General features: G+C 42.7%; 1 protein-coding gene across 3 annotated transcripts in view; it reads right to left on the reverse strand.

The window, feature by feature from the left end:
* Nucleotides 1–6,940: 6,940 nt before the first annotated feature.
* tcf3a (transcription factor 3a) overlaps nt 6,941–21,575 on the reverse strand; it is a 52,137-nt gene continuing 37,502 nt past the window's right edge. The window contains exons 15-21 of one of the 3 annotated variants that reach the window (XM_084058196.1): nt 21,056–21,132; nt 20,693–20,869; nt 19,432–19,543; nt 19,117–19,246; nt 16,015–16,265; nt 12,212–12,355; nt 6,941–11,007 (exon numbers count right to left, since the gene is read on the reverse strand). In XM_084058196.1, the coding sequence (XP_083914322.1) occupies nt 12,219–12,355; nt 16,015–16,265; nt 19,117–19,246; nt 19,432–19,543; nt 20,693–20,869; nt 21,056–21,132 (884 nt within the window). In that variant the 3' untranslated portion in view covers nt 6,941–11,007; nt 12,212–12,218. Of the gene's footprint in view, nt 11,008–12,211; nt 12,356–12,936; nt 13,188–16,014; nt 16,266–19,116; nt 19,277–19,431; nt 19,544–20,692; nt 20,870–21,055; nt 21,133–21,575 lie in introns of all 3 variants that reach the window. The other 2 variants (XM_084058195.1, XM_084058194.1) reach the window with 2 other exon arrangements.

The following is a 21,575-nucleotide window of genomic DNA, read 5'->3' on the forward strand; positions in this document are numbered from 1 at the left end:
TTTTTCTTTTTTTTTTACAAAGGCTGCATCATGATGACGCGTGGGCCTCTGTTAGCCAGGTGTGTGTTATGTCTCTCTCTCTCTCTGCAGCCGCGCCGGGTCGTCGCCTTCATCCGTTTCATCCCCGCCGTGACCAACAACCCACACTGCCACGAGGAACACAAAACATGTCATTATTTAGTCACATTTGTAATGCACAATTAAATTATTTATTTCACACCAAGGGGAGATTCATATCTTAATGAAAACAACACAATAAAACAATCAGTTTCAAATATGCAGACATGTGTGCGCCAATGGTTCCACAGTCTAGGAGAGGAGAACGTGACAAAACTGCATATATATAGGCTTGGTTATAACAGAGATGATGTCAATTTCTGACTCAGAGGCCCTACACATAAACCTATACATAAGGTACCCAGACAATAACAAACATATTCGGCACTGGAGCTTCTTGGAGCTCTCAGCCGCAGCCTCATGCTGTCATTATAAGCCACTACAGATTACTGTAAATATCCTTCCTCCCTTGTGATAAATTGGCGAACATAAAATGGATTATCATTCAAATCCCAGTTTTGTTTGAACATAAGCATTAACCCTTGCGTCCCTATTCTGGGCATGTCATAATAGGCAAAACATTGGGCAAAAATGATCTACAAGCTCATGGGTCAGCTATTTTCTGCAAAGATATTTGGTGTAGAAGGGAAAAAAGGGGGGCAAGAATTAATGAATTAATTTTATTTGTATAGCGCCTTTCCAAACATAGTTACAAAGTGCTTTACATACATGTTAAAAACAGCAAACATCAGCAAGAGAAACAATAGAAGTAAGAAACAGCATTTGTAGTCAGACCATAAAATAATCCTTAGGAAAAACACGTTATATACAGATGTGTTTTCAAAAACAATGTAAAGGAGGACACTGACTCTGCTAACCTAAGATCCAAGGGTAGGGCATTCCAGAGCAACGGGGCCCGGGCCGAAAAAGCCCGGTCCCCCCAGGTGACAAAGTGAGTTGTGGGAGGATCCAGGAGGGCCCTATCCGAGGATCTAAGTCGGCACACTGGCTCATGGGGTTTCAGCAAGTCCACAATGTAACTGGGAGCCAGTCCATGTAGGGCTTTAAAAGCGATCAATAAAATCTTAAAATCAATTCTGTAGCTCACAGGCAACCAGTGTAGGGCAGCCAGGATGGGTGTAATATGTAATATGGTCTGGTTTCTTTGTGTTAAGAAGTACAGACCCCTAGGGGACCCGGGTCAATGAAGTAGATAGGGGTTTAAACTTAAGTGGTTAATAAGTGAAGACATCAAGGGTACAGAGTAACATTTGAAGTGAGACCAATGTAAAACATATGTTATAAACAGTAATACATTTGAATAGTTAGATATGACTGACATCATCCTATTTAGTGCAAAAGAGTAACATTACTGTGTCTGCCTTAAACTACAGTCAGGTTCACCCCCAAAATGACTATTTTTTCCTATCGATTAGTGTCACCCCATGGAGACTTGAATTCATGGATATTTTTTTGTTTCTGTCGCATTCCTAAGCAAATAATTTGATGACCGGCAGCGGTTCCGGTAGGAGACACAAAGGAGACTGCCTACCGGTCATCAAATTATTGGCTTAGGAATGCGACAAAAACTAAAACCATGAATTCAAGTCTCCATGGGGTGACTAATCGATAGAAAACTATCCCTTTAACAGTCTTGTCAAACTTTACACCGGGTGCATGTATCAGAATACACCGCATAAACATCATGAACCAAACCTCCAGTTTGCCATACCTCAGATCAATGGAAGTAGCTCTATTCATCATCGCCGGCGGCCTTGAACTTGCCGCTGATGTAGGGCACATAGTCCAGGAACAACCTCCAGTCTGTGAAGTGCACCAGAGCTACGCCGCCAACCGTTCCCCACACCGTCAGGGTTGGAACCCTTCATGAACAAGAGAACATCAAACATGTCATTACGCACATTCTAAAAGGCATTAAAGTCATACTGTGTAAAATTAAACAAAACTTACTTTCATAATCTTTCACAATAACGGTTTCAGATAAATGTTTTTTTTTTCCTGACAACTTCCCAGTTCCACAACTTATTTTAGCATTTTAACATTAATGAATACCAAAATATCCTCAGGTGTTGGACTAGCCATGGATCAAGACTATCACAGACGTATTCTTTCAATGTTTACATTTGCATATCTATCATAGATACAAAAGTAAAAGTCAGGCATGATAAAATACATCTATGATAGTGTGACTCTTGATCGAAGGCTACAAAACGACTATAGTGATGCTTGGCCCCTAAACACATGATGCAGGTGATCACCTGCTTTGTTGTATATTGAACGTTTATTTGCCATGAAAGACCTAATGTTCCCTAACCCACAATCTCAAAATAGTCTGAAGCTCTCTGCATTTGCTCCACTATTTCCAAGCAAATGTTCTAATCTCAGCCTGCAGTAGCTGGTTACTATATCTGAAAACGTTTGGCACAAATTAGTTTCAGCAACACCATTAGCCCCAGAATGGCTGCTATTCCAGACATTTCACAATACATGCAATGTAGTAGTATGGAATATATCAGCCATTCTACATGAATAATGTACAACACCATACAGTATACAATATGGAATATATCAGCCATTCTATAGGGTTAATGTACAACACCATACAGTAAACAATGTACAGTATGGAATATATCAGCCATTCTATAGTTAGCAACCATACACTACAGTAAACACATCAGGAGAGATAAGATTACACATTACACAAGCTTCTACTAGTTATATAGTTGCTATTCTGCTTACTGGATTCAATTGTCATGTGTAGAATAATACTAATACTAACAGATCATTTGTGCCTGTTAGACGTCTTGTAAATCAGTGTAAAGGTTAAGATTGTCTTTTGTTGACATCTATAGTGTGACCTCCACACAGCTAGCTTGTGGCTAACTAGCAAGCTAGCTGACGTTTACAAGTCAAAAACACACTCCTTTGATCTCCCCGCCACAGAAAACATGCTCATATATCTTACCAGGACTTGACGATGGCCACGTACTTCGTGCCGATCAGTTTGCTGATCTGCCCGATCATTTTGTATTGATGAATATCTGAGGTTTCTCCAGTCTGTAGTACAGATGTCACCGTGACCGGATGTGATGTCACTCCTTTTAGAAAGAACACCAACTACTTCTTCTCTCAATTGGCGGCGCGTTGTTGCAACACCGCCACGGAATGTCTCATGATAATCCTTCTCTGTGGGAAGACCCTCTGCCCTGGCCCTGGGGGCCAGTTGCACCACCTCACACTAAGTTCAAACTTAGCCTAGTTATATAGCTTAACCCATTCAATCTGGGGAAGTATCTCTGTCATTTTAGATTTCTTTGGCTATTCAAAAATAGCAGACATACAAGCTCATAGCGCGCGCTATGAGCTTGTAGATCTGCTATTTTTTTGAAAAATCGTGAAAATGAGTGCAAATCTTTGACTATATATTTTTCAAAGTGAACATTTGTAGCTCAAATCTTTGCTTCTGGGGGGTCCCTGGAACAAAAATATTTTACAAATGTTAAAAAATATATATATTTAAAGATTTGCACACATTTTCACGATTTTTCAAAAAATAGCAGATATACAAGCTCATAGCGCAGCACTCGGTGCCGCGCTATGAGCTTGTAGATCTGCTATTTTTGAATAGCCATTTAAGCTATAACTAGGCTAAGTTTGAACTTAGTGTGAGGTGGTGCAACTGGCTCCAGAGGTCTCTGCACAGTCTGCAGTCTGCAGAGAGAACAGACTGTGCAGAGACTGCAGACTGCTGCAGACAAAGTATGTGTTCACCATGTACCTTTACCTTAATTGTAAATAAAGCTGTCAAATAAATGTAATGGAGTAAAAACGGGTTTGGTTCTGAGATGTAGTGGAGTAGAAGTATAAAGAAATGGAAATACTAAATCAAATAAATGTAGGTAAATCAAGTAAATGTATTTCCTTGAAAATAACTACTCACATACTTTGTCTCCCATTTCTGTTATTCTTTACACCTTCCATCCATGGATCGCTTATGTTTTGTCCATATTAGTTTAGATACATATATTAATTAAATAAGATTATATAGATAGACTATATGAAAGCACTTCTCTTTCTGTATCGCTTTAGGGAGCATTATTTTTCAACACAATAACTGTCACAAATGTTGTCAAGTATTAGTATTTTTTTTTTGGATGCATGTATCTATCTATTACTTACTTAAGAAATTACTTGAATAACACACAGTAACACAGTCGTCAAGCAATCCAGTAAGACAGGTTTACCAGCCCATTATAGGCACTATAGGTTGTGTTAAGACTCTAACTAACACAACTCTAACAGTTAGAGTCGCTATTTGTCGTCCTTTACTCCTCTGGAAGATACTTGTTATGTGGAATTGTCACATTCCTCAAGTTGACACGATCCACAGACAATAGTACATGGTGGTCCATAGATTCTACAAGAACAGTAGGAGTGTCTTGCAGGCAGTGGAGCAGTTACAATGAATGATCTTCAAGAAACTGTCTGCAGCAGCATTCATTCTTGACATACTGTGAGTGGGACGAATCGATTATCATGCAGGTTCCACCCCTAGCTCATGGCATCCATATACCATCTTCTTTTCCCATCCAGACCATGATCTCTGGTACTATGTGCTCTATGGCAGTGGTTCTCAACCTTGCCGCGACCCCCCAAAATAATCATATTTGAACTGGGGATCCCTCACAATAATCATATTTGAACTAAAGGGACCCCCCCAAAATAATCATATTTGAACTGCAGGGACCCCCCCAAAATAATCTTATTTGAAGTGGTGACCTCCCCACGCCGACAAGCACTTGGAATTGTAGGAGTTGAGGCATTACATTTAGTTTGACTCGGTTCCACAGATAAATATTGTGAAAATAGCCGATTTACAAGCTCACAACGCCTCGCGTTGAGAGGCGTTGTGAGCTTGTAGATCAGCTATTTTCACAATTCTTTCACAAGTCTCTTTTTATATTTTTTGACCAGTTTTTATTGTGTAGTTTGTTGATTACTTTTGATGCAGTGATGGTCTTTTTATTTTATTTTATAAAAATGGATAGAATAATCACTAGGAAGATCCATGGGTAGTTGCATCCATAGATGAAACCATCAGACAGGCCCTGAGGATGATTTCAATCAAAGGGATGAAATTATATTCCAAACAACAGATCCGGTACACGACAGGATGATTTCAGACCCCACCCATGTCCTCCACCCACCCAGAGTATCAGCTTCTCCCCTTTAGGCAGAGGCTTCAAAGCCCCCCTGTGCAAGCTGACCCGCTGTTGTCCCCCTGTCCGTCCATCAAAGCCCTAAATGACAAGCTAGCCAGAGCTTGAATTTTAATGTAGGCTATTTTAACTGGACAGACACGTACGTTTTTATGATGATTTGAAGTTGATCTGACTCAGTGGTTCGAATTTTTTTCATGTCAAGGACCCCCAAATTGACACTTATTAGCCCGCGGACCCCCATTTGAAAAGATATGCCAGGGACCTCCATAAGAGAAGATTTTTATGGCTCTAGCAGTGATATTCTCAACCGTTTTAATTTCAACGACCCCCACTTTGACATGCATTATGCTACGGACCACCATTTAATGGCATTTCTATCTCTGGGACCCCAATTTGAATAGTAAAATCAATGTTAATTTAACTCTGAGAGTGTACAAATGGAACCAAATGGACCCGTTAGGGTCCATTTGGTTCAAATGGAACCAAATGGGACCAAATGGACCCGTTAGGGTCCATTTGGTTCCATTTGTACACTCTCAGAGTTACAGACCCATAAGGGTCCATTTGGTTCATAAAGTCATTTAGCTGGGGACCCCCTGGAACTCCCTCAAGGACCCCTGGGGGTCCCCGGACCCCACTTTGAGAACCAAGGATCAGCGTGTGGGTCATTGAGCAGTGTCTGTGCAATGTGTTATACTGCATGCTGTACAGTACAGCATGTACTGTAACCAATAAGTGAAATACCACAAACAGCAGATCTACAAGCTCAAAACATTGCGATTGTGTTGGGAGCTTGTAGATGGGCTATTCTGTGTATCTTTACACTACGCCATTGTAGTACAAAGTATAAAATACATACGTATTAGAAAAAGGGAGCACTCCTTGATTATTTGATTGATCGTAACATTCATAGAATTCAAAGAAAATAATCAATAGTTATGTCCTGTATGTTTGCATTATGTTGTCTCTGTATGTTTAACAGCAGTTACTGCATAATGTCCATGACACATTTACCATCAGGACAATCAAGTCTTATCTTATCCATCCTACCATATCTTTCCCTATGTATCCTACCATATCTTATCCTATGTATCCTACCATATCTTATCCTATGTATCCTACCATATCTTTCCCTATGTATCCTACCATATCTTATCCTATGTATCCTACCATATCCCATCACGCCAGAAGGAAATGTTTGGATCGGGGCGGTGCACCTGATCTGGCGCAGCGCTCAGGTCCTGGACCTGGTGAGACGAAGGAGGAGCCCGGCCAGGAGACAACCCACAGAGCCTAGTCCCTCCACGTGCCAGAGCCTCCCCGAGTCCCGGCAGAGTACTTCCAGAGAAGCGGACTACCCTGTCTTTCCCTATAGGACTGACCGTGGGTGCTACTGGGACGTAAGTCGGGGCTTGATCAACCCTGGCTGGGTCACCTGGGCGAGGGTGTATGTTGTATGTTGCGAGACCCGAAACACCCTATGACCCCAGGCTACAACACTGATGATACGTCCCAGTTGCATCCATGTGATGTTTTTCTTTATCTATCACACCTATCCTACCATATCTCATCACATCTATCCTACCACAGCTCTTTCCCCATCAAGTTGGCCAGCTTCAAAAAGACAGAGGAAAAGGGTACATTTTGTTATTAAAAATGGCACATTTATTGCTACATTACTGTTATATACACGACAGTTCTCAATATCTACTTTATATATAAAAAATAGGAAACTGGAGGCACTTTGAGGACAATATCCTACATGTAGATGCTGTCCCCAAATATAAGTGTGAGACAGTGAGTTTACGTTGTATCTGTTGTCAAGGGGAAAAAGAACAGGGCTAAGTTTTGCCAACAACCCCCTTGGCAAAATAAAACGCCAGTTTTTGTCAAATAAATTCAATGGATACTGAAGACAATGTTTCTTAGATGCAAAAAAGGAAGAGTAATTTTGCGTCGGTGATCACTGTCTCATTTTCAAGAGCACAATCTCTGGAGGAAAGGGGAGGGGGGGGGGGGGGGAGGGGAGAGAGAACATTACAAAAAAAAAACAGCCAGAGGAAAATAACATTCGGGGCTTAAATGATTGGGGGGGAAATTTGTGACCATGAACTGACAGAATGGACAAAATGGAAGGTAAACCAAATACTGTTACATATTAGCATCAGTTTACATTGATAAAATGGTTGGTAAACTAATATACTGTTATATATCAGCATCTGCTTACAATAATAATAATAAAAATAATAATAATAATAATAATAATACTGATGAGGCCATATCACACTGCTGTACATGTATAATAAATGAACATGCCAATCAAAAAGGATGAAATTATATTCCAAACAACAGATCTGGTACACGACAGAGGAGAGGCTTTTTAAGTAGAGTTTCAGCGTCACATTTATGGTCAAAAACATTGCGTTCATAGATGTCAGGATTCTTTATGAATGGATCTTAAACCACTTAAAAAAACCTATATATACTTATGTTGACCGGGGTCCCCCAAAGGTCTATACTAGGTCCGCTAGTATTTCCCCCTCTCTCTACACCAATCTCGTTTGCTGAAAATAGCTGATCTTACAAGCTCACAACGCGGATGCGTTGTGAGCTTGTAAGATCAGCTATTTTCAGCAGAAACGTTCGCCCCCCCCCAAGCTAGAATACAGATGCTAGGTTTCCTGTGGTCAATGAATCCAAAGCAATGCCACTACAGCCAACTGATGTTAAATCAGTGTGGTCACTGGTCGGTCAGTGAAGTGTTAATTGTTCAGAGATGTGCTGAAAACATTGTCAAAAGGTTTCCCATGTAAATCGTTTTTTTTTTTTTTGCTTTTCTTTTTATACATCTGTATTATTATATAAAAAAAAAGGTTCAACCTATTTATAAATTCCTCAAATGCGGTAACATAACATCCACCATGTAGCAGAGAAGAAGTTATTTTTCAGGCACTGGTGAGTAACCATTTATCAAAACTCCCCAAAGTCAGGAAAATGACTAAGGCCACCCTTTTTTTGATTCATTTTTCATGATTCATATTTCTGTCCTAATGAAACTTTCTTTTTTTTTAGGTAATGTTGTAAGATTGTGCAGAACGTATTCACAATAACTCAACAATTTAATTGCGGACTAGACATTTGCAATATGGGGCGAGGGGGGGGGATATTAAGTCATGTCAGGATATTAAGTCTTGAAAACACCAGATTATTCTGATGTTACTGTGTGTGGTTGGCCCGTTTTTTTTCTCTTTCTGTGTTTCGTGAAACCAACTTATTCAAAAATGGCCAATATATATAACAAACAATCGTGTGATGTCAGCCAGATAAAGTTGGCATTTTGCAATAATATCTGAGCACCTGGCACAACATGTTCAGGATGAAGAGACACACCTCACTTTGTTCCTGGCATCTAAACTGAGCGTTGCCTTTAAGCCTGACGTATACCCGGTTATACGCCGGCGTCGCGCACCAAAAATAGCATTATATTGATCTGCCATTTTCGCTGTGCGACACAGAACGCACAACCAAGCACACGTCAGGCGTTACATTTCAACAATGTAAACAAAAAGAAGGGAGAGGAAAAAAAGCTTTTCAAAAGTAAAAACTCATACAGCTATCTTACAAAGTAAAAAATAAAAAATAAAAAACAACAATGATAAATCAATCAATTCTACAAAAAGAAGGATCCTTACAAACAAGGTTTTTGCAATTGTTCGAAGAGGAAAACAAACCAAATGCTCTCCAACGCGGAGCGACAACGAAAACAAAGTCACTCGATTGGCAAATCGGGTGAAATTCACCACAAGGTGAACAACGATAACGCATTGATGATCCCTTTGAAATCTCAAACTACCATTTTCACCTCACGCTTCCAGCTAAACGCAGTTTTTAACTAAACATACAGACTGTCTTTTCAATAAGTCTTCACCTTGTGTGTGTGTGTGTGTGTGTGTGTGTGTGTGTGTGTGTGACCTGGACATGTGTAGGGTCACTGTGCTGTTATGGAAAAAGTGTCCTCGGCCAGGCCAGGCCAGGCCAGGCCAGGACAGGCCAGGACAGGACAGAATGGTGGCATGCTGGCATGACACTGGCTGTGTTGTTTTATTTGGGGGGGGGGGGTTTGGGGGCTGGGGGGGATCAGACGATGCCAGCGGATCACATGTCCATATACGTCCTGGCTTAGGGGGATGAGGCAGAGTGGGAACTGACTCGAAAAACAAACAAAAAGACTGGTTTCACGGGCAGTGAGAGTCAAATCCTTTTTTTACGCATCGGTCCAACAACAAGCGGTGTCCGAAAAGGAAGCTTGAGATGACCATGACGCCGACCCGCGTGTGATTCTACGTCATGGCGGATCGCCAGTAGTCACGAGTCTGTCTGTGCTCACGTGTGTGTGTGTGTGTGTGTGTGTGTGTGTGTGTGTGTGTGTGTGTGTGGTGGTGTAATGTATATATATATATGTATCCCATTCTGGCAGTCTTTTACGTTTTTCCATAGCCGTGGCAGTGACATGAAAAAGATGGCCGAGGGCTCCACCGATTAAAAACAAAAAATACAAAAAAAAATAACCCCAACAAAGCAGATTTATCCACCACACACCTAAATAAAATGATCGTGGTATCTTTTTTTAAGCCAACGATGACCAAGATACCAGATAGAGGAATCAATCTTCTAAGCTGTCCAGTTTCTTTAACCACTTGAACCCCATTATAGTTTAGTTGAGCGGAGCCCGCAGGGGGCTCTGACTGTACTAGGTCCTCTAGTATCTCGCTCTACACCGAATCTCTTCACTGAAAATAGCAGATCTACAAGCTCGCAACGCGCCGCGGCGTGTTGCGAGCTTGTAGATCTGCTATTTTCGCCAAACGTTACACCCCAAGAACAGGGGCGCTGCCAGGGTTCAAGTGGTTTGTAAATAAATGCTGCTAGCATGGCCTGGATGTCTCCAAACCTACCTCTCCGTATTTCAGTCATCATCCTAACCAAAGGAAAATTTATAAATCATGGCCACTTTTTATCTTACCCAAGCGTTTTAGTGCTATACAGTAAGCTTATAAATCAGACACGTACTCAAACATAGGTATCATTCAAAGATAAGATTAATAATAATCTGGTGTCCTCTTTGTTATAATGAAAGTAAGACCTCCTTTTTCAGATGGGAATGCCAAATAACGATCCAAGGACACCAATGCGAATTCTTTTTTGCTCACATGAGCAATTGATCCAAAAATACTATTTGATCCAAACAAATTTTGCTCCCAACATTGTAAAGCAACTTCTTTTTTTCTTTTTAAACGTCTTACAAAAACATGACCATTTAGACAGAAAGTCGTTTATCTTCCGTTTTCCCACTTCGCCCAAAACCAAGTGTCTCTTCAGAGTCCAAGGTGTTGTTGCTAGGGTACAAGGTCCTCAAACAGAGTTCAAGGTGTTGTTGCTAGGGGGGGAAAGGTCCTCAAACAATTGTCATCTGTTGTCAATGTTGTGTGTTTACTGTTGTATTCGTCATGGTCAGGAATGTGGCCACTGGCTGTGTGTGTGTGTGTGTGTGTGTGTGTGTGTGTGTGTGTGTGTGTGTGTGTGTGTGTGTGTGTGTGTGTGTGTGTGTGTGTGTGTGCCACGTGTGCCGCGTGGACAAACACGCGCTGAGATGCATGATAAGAGAGAATAAGGCCACGTCTTCTAAGGGCTGTACAATCAACAGGAACTGCAAGAGAAAGAGAGAAAGAAACATTTACACGTCAATCTTCTGCCAGTAACCTCCTCAGAGAAAGTAGTTTCAATTTATTTCACTTTGTTGACTGTACATGGTTACTATCTCCTTGTCTAACTGTGCCGTCTTAGGGGGCGATCCCATCGATTCACTAAGCCAGGGGTCTTCAACAGGGGGTCCGGGACCCCTAGGGGGTCCTCAGAGTTACTACAGGGGGTCCGCCAAATCTTTGTGATATTATATATTTTTTTTACATTAACCACTTGAACCCTAGTATCCCTTTTTCTGAGGAGAACTTAAGCCAAAAAATAGCAGATCTACAAGCTTGTAGATCGGCTATTTTTGGCAAAGAGTTATAGGTGTAGAGGGAAAAAAGAGCAGCAAACATTTATCTGAAACACAATTTTATATAATATAGAGGGGGTCCCTGCTTCATCTCTCTCTCAGCTAGGGGGTCCTTGGCCTAAAAACGTTGAAGACCCCTGCACTAAGCGGTTTACGCCCATATTTTGAACTGAAAAGTTGAGATTATACATGTCTACCGTCATGTGCAAAAACGATGAGAACGACACACTGTGCGGTGCAAGAGAGTAGACATTTTTGGGGAGATACCACGATACCGCCATACCGTTGATAAACAGTGATTTATTACCGCCGCAGCCCTACTGTTACATTTGACTGACAGGGTGGTGTTTGACTGACCTGGGTGTTACTAGTCTGGGAGACATCGGCTTAGAGCCTGGACAGCAGGGGCACGGCCACTGCGTTCTGATTCAAATCAATAGCCAATGAAGAAAAGGGGGGCGGGATCCACATGCAGTGGGTGTTGCATGTAAATAGGAGCGACGGGAAGCAATTTCTCCTTGAGAAATTGCGGCCGCCATTGTTGTGTACTGCTGTTTGCCTCTCGTCTGACTGTTTAGACGAGTTGCACAGCTCTCAGACCGGTAAGAGGCGTGTGTCCGCTCAGATTCTGAGCGTAAGTTACATCCCGCCCACAAATACAGGGGTTTTGGCACAGAAGTTTCCTCGCCCCTCCCGTTTGTATGCGAGAGCTGGCGAAAACTTCTGGGAACTCAGATTAGGGTGTTACAAATGACTGACCTTGATGTTACATTTGACTGACAGGGTGGTGTTTGACTGACCTGGGTGTTACATATGGCTGACAGGACTGACCTGGGTGTTACATATGACTGACCTGGGTGTTACATATGGCTGACATTGTGTCCGTCTCCTCCTAGACCAGGGTGACCTCCTCCCAGCTGCATCTGGGGGTCGACGCCAGAAGCTTTCTCCTCCTCTCGTCTCTTTAGACAGGCAGCCTTGGGGTTCAAATTACGCTCTTTTTGAGAGAAAAAAAAACAGGACATACTGTTTAATATATCATAATGAGAAGGAGAATAAAAAAATAACTTAATAATTGCATCCGTTTCTGTGATTGGAAATTAAATTAAATTAAATTAAAAATAAACAGCAATGTGGCAGTTCTGGAAGAAAACAGATGAGGAAAGGAAAACGGAAAAGGAGAGGGAACAGATGGGAAGAGAAAACAAGACAGGAAGGTGAAAACAGGACAGGAGAGTGAAAACAAGACAGGACAGGAAAGTGGGCCGAAAGAAAGGTGGAAAAACTGCATGAAGTTTGGCAGAAGAGCAGGAATATACTTCCTCCTCCCCTCCTTCCCTCTTTTCATCCTCATTCCTTCCCTCTTGTCTCATTAGCTGTTATGAAATGGCTATGGCGGAAGTAGAGAGGTGATGACAGACATGACCGTCGGTCGGTGGCTTTTAGTTCTTTCATAGTTCTCTATAGCGGACTGGAACAGGTGAGGGCTGGGGGGCAGCCTGCCTGGTGGCCTGGGATCAGGCTGCCTGCCTGTCTCCCCTCTGGATGAGACGGACGGACGGATCGTGGCCGACCTACCTCGCACCTGCTGCTCCAGGCCCAGGATGACCTGCACGGCCTGCTGCAGGATGATGAGCTTGGTCTGGGCCTTGTCGCACTGCATGTGGACCTGGACCATCCGGCCCAGCTCCCGGAAGGCCTCGTTAATGTCGCGCACGCGCACCCGCTCCCTAGCATTGTTGGCGTGGCGCCGGCCGCGCTCCCTCTCCTCCTTCTCCTCGACGGTCAGGTTCTCGTCGGTCACCGAGGTCACGCTCATGCTGCAGCTGCTGCAGTGTGTAGAGGTCGGGAGGAAGGGGGTTCTGGTTAACACAACCTGAGCTCTAAACCGCGCTGACGTTCCTATAACGTTCCTAACCCTCAAGCTGCTTTCACTAACAGCCGGAGCCGCTCACTGGCCTTCTGTCTGTGGACAATCGCTAGTGCCGATAACCACAATTTATGGTCTAGATTATTTCAAAAATAGCCAATCTACAAGCTCGCAACATGTCGCATTGCCACACGTTCTGAGCTTGTAGATCGGCTATTTTCAAAACAATGTCCGTCTATGATGAATACCCCAAAGTGGGAGGTCAGGGTTAAAGGATTAATCCTTTTGACCACCATGTGTCCAAACATAACAAACAGTTCATTTCGGGTTTTTTTGCTTGCTTGAAGGACGGAGGATCCTCGTGGCGTGGCGGCGCTGCTTTGCAGGAGAGAGCGTTGGGGTGGAAACTCACGAGGTTCTTTCTCTTGTGTTGGATCTACTGAACATGAACGGTCACAGTTTTCACGACGCGTCCGTAATATCCTTGTTTTTTTCAGAGAAATCAACTGATTTAGTTTTTCTCCACGCGTTCTTGGCAGACCCACCGAGATCAAAACGAGTGGGTCGACATTTTGACTCCTCAAATCATAACGTGTTGATCAGATCAGATGTTTATATATGCACATCGAGGCCGACCGACTAAAATAGGGTCTTTTTTTTCTGTTTCTGGTCATTGAGGTTCCAGGAGTTCAGAGAGGTGGTGGGGGGGGGGTGAGGACTGTCAGATAGGAGGAGAGGAAGGATGAGGAGGAGGGAGAGAGAAGAGAGGGAGAGAGGAAGCAACACCCTCTGCCAGGTACAGACACACACAGACCATAACAAAGGAAAAGAAGCCAGGAGGAAGGAAGAAGAAGGTTGGTGGCGTCATGTTAAATACATCACACACACAGGAGGATGTATTTATCTGAATATATGAGGAGGAAGAACAGGTCACTGCTGCCATCTGCGAAAAGGAAAACCAGGAAGATAAGGGGGGGGGGGGGGGGGGGCAGGAATGGAGGGAGTAACGAAGAGATGGAAAAGTGTGTATAGAAAAAGGGAGGCAGCTAAAATAATGATTTAAAAATAAAAAAGGTTAACATCTGAGAGGCCAGGACATGCAGCAGAGACACTGCAATGAGGAGGTTAATAATAAAAGTGGCGACAGAGAGGACAGCCTCTGGTTTTTTAATGACGACCTGTGTCATTTTATTGGTAGAATGGTTAAGATAGGGACAGGTAGACTTTAAGCAGTACTAGATAAGATAATAAAATATTATAAAATCTATAATCCATAATACTAATAATAATAATAATAATAAACTATTAATAAAATGCAGTCTCCTCTAAACAAATGACCATGTAGCTTTAACTTCAGGCTTAACCCATTAAGGCCGGGAACGCATCTGTGTCATTTTAAGATTTCTTTGGCTATTCAAAAATAGCAGATATACAAGCTCATAGCGCGGCACCGAGTGCCGCGCTGTGAGCTTGTAGATCTGCTATTTTTGAAAAATCGTGAAAAAATATTTTTTAGATTTTTTTCCAAAAAAATGTTAGGATTTAGAAAACAGTTTTAGAATCGGCCTCAGGTCTTAATGGGTTAAAGGGATAGTTCACCCAAAAAATGGAGGTGAACTATCCCTTTTAGGGCCTCTACGGTGGTTAGAAGCAGCAGCAAGTAGAAAAAGAGTGGCAAAAACGAAACCAGAAGGTGAATATGAAGAAGGGACAAAAAACATGTGATGTTAATCTAGCAGAGAGAGAGAGAGACATGTAAGCATTTGGACGGTGGAGGAGACAGACAGTCCATTGTAAAGACTAGAGCAACACAGGGCACATCAGGACAGATGTGTGTGATACCCCAGAGGATGAACCAGAGAATGGGCCACAGACACAGCCTCACTTCTTTGCCCCAGATCTCAAAGATGAAACGACACACGGGTATGACACCAGCACAGAACCTTAAAGAACCATAACCTTTGTCTTTTTTTTAAAGCTTTGTATATTTTGTACATAAACATAAAGTTTCTGTTGACGCCTTTATTTATTTTTTAGATATCAGAGTCATTAAAAACACAACCTAAACTTACCTGAACAACTGAGTTGATGTTGGGTAAACGTCATTGCATGCTTAATACGTCATGGATGGATGTCCAATTCATGCTCTGTCGTACGATGGTTTCACGCTCGGCATTAAGTATAAACGGGGCTTAAAGGGGAATTTTGGACCACGGTTTTCTGACCTTTTCTATGATGTTATGATATCTCAGGATGAATGGTCAGTAGAAAAAAATCATAACTCCATCCCAGGTCCGCCACAGCTTAAAACATGTGCCTTGTGCTAGATTGCGTATTTTAATAGCTTTTTTTTTTGGCATAGTGTGCATCAGATCTAAAAAAAAAAAAAAATGTGGTCCGAGATTTACAAGCTCACAACGGCTATTTTCTGCAAATGATATTTAATGTAGAGCAAAAAACAGGAGGGGGGACTAGTATACAGCCCTGGGGTTCTCCGGTCAACTACGTATAATAGGCTTTAAGTCTTTTAAACATGTCAGACATGCCGGTATGGTCCTTTAAAGAACGGTTGCATTTGTACTGGTGGTGTGAAAGAAAAACTAAAACAAAAAAAAATGTAAACAAAGAAAAGCAATGTAATGTAACAGAAGCTTTGAGATGCAGGGAGCAGCAAGAAGTGAGACTGTGGATGAGGACTGTGTATGTGGACAACCCTCCTCCTTCCTCCTCCTCCTCCTCCTTCCTCCCTGGACGCCCCCAACAACCAAACCAACCAACCAACTGACCTCGGACTTGCTGCTCCAGGTTGAGTATAACGTTTACGGCCTGGTGCAGTATGAGCAGTTTGGTCTGGGGTTTCTCATTGTTCAGATGGAGCTGAACCATGCGGCCCAGCTCTTTAAACGCCTCGTTGATGTCCCGCACGCGGAGCCGCTCGCGGGCGTTGTTTGCCACCCGCCGCTCTTTCTCCCGCTCCGCCTTCACCTCCACCGGAAGGTCCTCATCGTCCTCCTCATCCTCCAGCTCGCCGTCCCGACTGGACCAACAACACCAGCCAAGACCAACAAACAATGTCAATAAAACGGCAAACGATAGAGGGGGGGAACATAGGGTATGTATGGGTACGGTTCAACCGAAAGTTACTTTGTCTACTGATGATGGTGTGCAGATTCTGTGAGAGAAACAAGCAACCAGGTCTAAGAAAAAACAGCCCAAAAGAAGCGACTATGGACCACAGGAGTACTTTAACCAGGGTCCCCACACATTTTTAGCAATGAATTTCCAAAACTTTTCCAAAACTTTTCCAGAATATTTAGCCCAATTTCCAGGCCTATATAACAATCATTCGGCGCAATAATGTGTCTCTTACTCCTATGTAGAATGCCCAAAGATAGGCAGTGTAGCAAAAATAAAGTTTGAGACATACATTAGGCTGCCGTCACACAGCCCGTTCGGCGAAAAACTACTTATGTTACATATTTCGTGTAATATTATTCATGTTTATGAAAATGTTTTGTTTTAACAAAATCAATAGCCAAAAACAATGCATAGCCAAATATTTTTCCAGGACCCTTGATCAATTCCAGGACCTTTGATGATGTTTGATCAATTTCAAACCTTTTCCAGTACTGGATTTTTTTTTTTTTAATTTCAAAATATTTCCAGGAATTTCATGACCGTGGGGACCCTGTTTAACATGTACATCAGCTATTTGAAAATAGCAGATCCACAAGCTCACAACGCGTCGCAATGCGACGCGTTGTGAGCTTGTGGATCGGCTATTTTCAAATACAATCTTGCTGGGAAATTATAATAAGCAGATCTGGCAACCCTGGTGGTGTGTGTGTGTGTGTGTGTGTGTGTGTGTGTGTGTGTGTGTGTGTGTGTGTGTGTGCAGTAGTTATTTAAACAAAACAAGGAGGGTCGCACCCAGAATTAAGGTAGCGGAGGCCTAGAGGTTAGAGGAGCACACACTGTTGTCAGAAGGTTATACCGGTTCGATTCCCCCGGACCGGCAGGATGGAGCTGCTCAGTGGCCAACATGTATCAGACTGTGGTTGTACTGGTCAGCTCCCAGGTTTTAATGTGAGTGTGTGTGTGTGTGTGTGTGTGTGTGTGTGTGTGTGTGTGTGTGTGTGTGTGTGTGTGTGTGTGTGTGTGTGTGTGTGTGTGTGTGTGTGTGTAGGGCATTGTTGAAATTGAGGTCACTTGTGGTCAGCTACTACCCCTGGGTAAATAAAGAACTTAATGTTTTCCTCCTCCATAATATGATGAACAACAAAATGTACTTTTAATTGTGAGTACGACCCTCCTTGTTTTGATGTAATGGTCAGAGCGAGGTGGTATTAGTCGAGCGTTATTTTTTTCTCCAAATATGACTAATAGACGTATATATATATAAAATAAAATAATATGGTCTGGCACACTGCCCCCAATTCTTCGATCAATTCATCAAAATGTCAATATATGCAATAAACAAGTAATGTTGGTATTGTTGTTGATAATGGAATACCTGGCTCACTAACTAAAATCAAACTGAATTTCAATGCTTTATAAATGTGCATGACGATCGCTTGCTTACCTCGGCCAGCTGTCAACGGGACTAAACCATTCCTTCATTGTTAGGTCATAGCTAAGGTTTGGGATATTGTTTATTACTCTTTGGAGGCAACCAACCTGCGCTTTGAGACGGGTGGTTCTTCTTCCTCTCCATGTAATGCATTAAACACCTCCTATAGTGGTGTATTATCCCGTACGTACATACAGCATGTTTCAGAAGTTTGATGTTGTCTGCAACTACTTTTAAGAAAATGGAGCCTTCATCCGACTACTCCAGGAGCAGCCTAATTGACATAATTAATTTACAATGATGTCAATGTAATTAGCTTAGATCCCGGGCTCCCCCAGTTATTCAATGTTATGATTCCATATTATCAGTTTATTCTTAACTACTAAAAAAGGATATTACAAGGGGTGTGATCTTTTTGTTTTCTTTTTGCATTACGCTTCTACAAGCTGTGTGGTTAACGTGATTTGCTTTGCTTTGCTTTGCTTAAAAAGGGGGGAAGAAAAGTCTCTCTTGACAACAAAAAACAAAACCAAACACGGTGCTGATGATGTGTGGTGGTGTTATAAATCTGAGCAACACAACCATTGGCCCACATTTGATCTGGAAAGCTACCAACATCATAAATGCCCAAGGACATAAAAATAATTATGGACTATGCAAGCAACTCCTCTAGCGCAAAACCGATAAAAAAAAGCCTTTATTGGCTAGTTCATCAAGGAACTATTAACCACTTAAACGCCTATATACTTTGTTATATGAGGAATAGCGGAAAAACAGCCAATCTACAAGCTCATAATGTGTTGTGAGTTTGTAGATTTTTTTACTTATTTGCCTATTGACATGCCCAAAACAGGGATGCCAGATTGAAAGTGGCTAAAAAAACAAAATGTTTTTGGCCATAGACTGGCCTTCTGTGGAGCTAATGGTCCACTATTAACTAGCCAGTTAATAAATACTTTTTTTTATCCATCTTATACATGAAGAAGTTGCCTTGGATCTTGGTTTTGTTTCTGATATATTCTAGCAGATAAGTATCACATCCAACTCTTATCCTTTCATTCAAATGTCCCCTTGCGCTGGTCTTAACCCATTAAGACCGAGAACGCATCTGTGTCATTTCTTTGGCTATTCAAAAATATGTGTAATCAGTAGAATACTCCTTACACACGTATATACGACTCACTGTGTGGAAATACATGGGCAGCGTGGTGCGGAATGTGCAGGAGCTAAAGTAGGACTAAGTTTGTGTGTGTGTGTGTGTGTGTGTGTGTGTGTGTGTGTGTGTGTGTGTGTGTGTGAGGGGAAGTGCTTCAGACACCTTGTTCGAATGCGCTTCATGTCCTTTTTCTCGTCATCCGACTTGTCGGCGATGGACGAGTTCTCGTCGTCGTCCTTGTCCTCCCGCTTGATATCGCCGGCGCTCGACCGGGACAGGCTGCCAGACAGGCCTGCAAGGACACCGAGAACCAAGCCACTCGCTGTCAAAAAGCGGGGAGACGGACACCACCGGCGTATTACAACCAAGCTGCTTTAAGTCCATCTATGGAGGTGGAAATAAAGAAGCTAGCTGCCCCATGCCCCTTTATTAATTACCCAGAAGGCATTAGGGCAGTCGTTCCCGTCCTATACTCACCAGTGAAGCCTTCAGGCTGGGAGCCCGGCTGGCCAGACGGAGTGCTGTGGTGACCGTGCAGAAGTCCGCCACCAGAGGGCAGACCGGCAGAGTCCTCATGGAGGCTGGAAACCTACACACAACACAGGTTCAAAAGAGATTGCATCATCTTCTGGGTTTAAAACAAAAAAAAAGAAAAGAAAAAGACTTTACCAGGACAATAACACAGGAAGTTCCCCTTTTACTAATTTGCAGGAGTCATGGATTAAAGCAAAAAGAAACCCACAACGGAGTGAAAGCTAGGTTTTTGTCAGGCCAACCAGTTGAAGAAATCGCAGATTGAGGCTTTAACCTTTGTTGCCATGTGTTGTTAGCATTTAGATCAGCTTTTTCGGTGTGTGACACCTAAGTGTCGGTGCGTAGTATAAACTATTCTTTTAAGAATACATTATTCTTTAAAGAATGCCAAGATAAAGACATGCTGGCCTCTACAGAATCCAAATAACTGATATCAGCGCCGATATCCATGAAGACCAAAGCACAGGAAGCACTTCATAACTACAACCACTGCACTGTTTTTTTAAAGTGGGGTCCAGGGACCCTTATGTTTCTTTAGGGGAGGGAGGGGGGGGTCCAAATGGGGGGGACCAGTTATGTTTATGTTTATTAAAGGATCCCCATTAGAGTCAAATGAATGAGCCTCTAGTCTTCCTGGGGTCCTGGTTACAGGTCTGTAACTCTGGGAGAGCGTACAAATGGAACCACATGGACCCGTGTTATGGGAGGTCCTTGAAATGAAAACGTTTTAAAGCAAGGGGGCTTCAACAGGGGGTCCGGGACCCCTAGGGGGTCTTTGTGTGAAGGGGACTTTTTATCTTTACATTAACCATTTGAATCCTAGCATCCCTATTCTGAGGGGAACATTAGCCGAAAATAGCAGATCTACAAGCACACAACGCCTCGCGCTGCGAGGCGTTGTGTGCTTGTAGGTCGGCTATTTTCGGCAAAGAGGTTTTGGGGTAGAGGGAAAAAAGAGCAGTATTGAGGGTTTAAGTGGTTAAATATCTGAAAACACACATTTAACATGAATACAATATGTAGTGGTGGGAGTCCCTCCTTCATCTCTCATCTCTCAGCTAGGGGGTCCTTGGCCTGAAAAACGTTGAAGACCCCTGTTTTGGAGAACCACTGAACTAATGTATCCCCCCCCACAAAGACATGACCCTCCATTCAATTCCAACGATGATGTGCTTCCTGGTTTTGTTGTGTGGTTGAGGCTCACCAGTCCGGGCAGGCGGCTCGCCAGCCCCAGCCCCGCTGCTGCGGCGCTGAAACCTGGTGGCATTCCTAAGCCAGACGACAGCAGGCTGTGCATTTCAGCCAGAGCCGGGCCTCCCTGTGCGCCGGCGTGACGCTGGAGAACATGGATGGCTTCCTCCAGACGATCCTCCATTTTGTTCTGCCGTGTTTGGAACACAAACGCAAAATGCAAAATGGAGGAAAAAAAAACGTTGTCATGGGAGAGATAAGATAAAATTAAGGCATGTTTCTTCTTCTTTACGACTGAAAACCTTAGCCAGCTCTGTTTAGGCTGTCATTTATTAGTTGTTGTGTGGGTGTTTTTTTACAATGAGACTGGACTCACCAGGGCCTGAATTCCTGGCTCAAAGTTGGGTGAAGGGGTGGCCTGGCCAGAGGACCGGGTCCACTGGGAGGCAGAACCTGGAGGATGACAGGAAACGCACAGTTTCAGCTTTCAGACAACTGGCTTCAGCAATAGATTTGACGACCATGCAATTCAATGGAGCTTTATTGGCATGAGATATCATACGTTTACATTGCCAAAGCAAGTGTCAAAATATAATAAAAACAGTTGAAAATGGGGAAAGTATATACAGTTGGAGGGGGGTACAGCATTGTGTTAAATAGAGCTATGTCACATTGCGTCGTTTTATACATTGTTACATGTACAGGGTATGCAGTCTCCTTATGCAACGGTTAAAATGTAATTTAGATAGCATGTTATTTAGACATATTCCAGGTTCATTTGTTTACCTGGAATCCTATAGTTTCAATGTACAGATCCTTTTTTTTAATATCATACTGTTTAGACTGATGCTAGGTTCTTGGTTTACCTGTGATCCTGTGAACAGAGGCACTACACT

This window comes from Gymnoscopelus microlampas (assembly GCF_963454915.1).
Source record: "Gymnoscopelus microlampas genome assembly, chromosome: 5".
Lineage (NCBI taxonomy): Eukaryota > Metazoa > Chordata > Actinopteri > Myctophiformes > Myctophidae > Gymnoscopelus > Gymnoscopelus microlampas.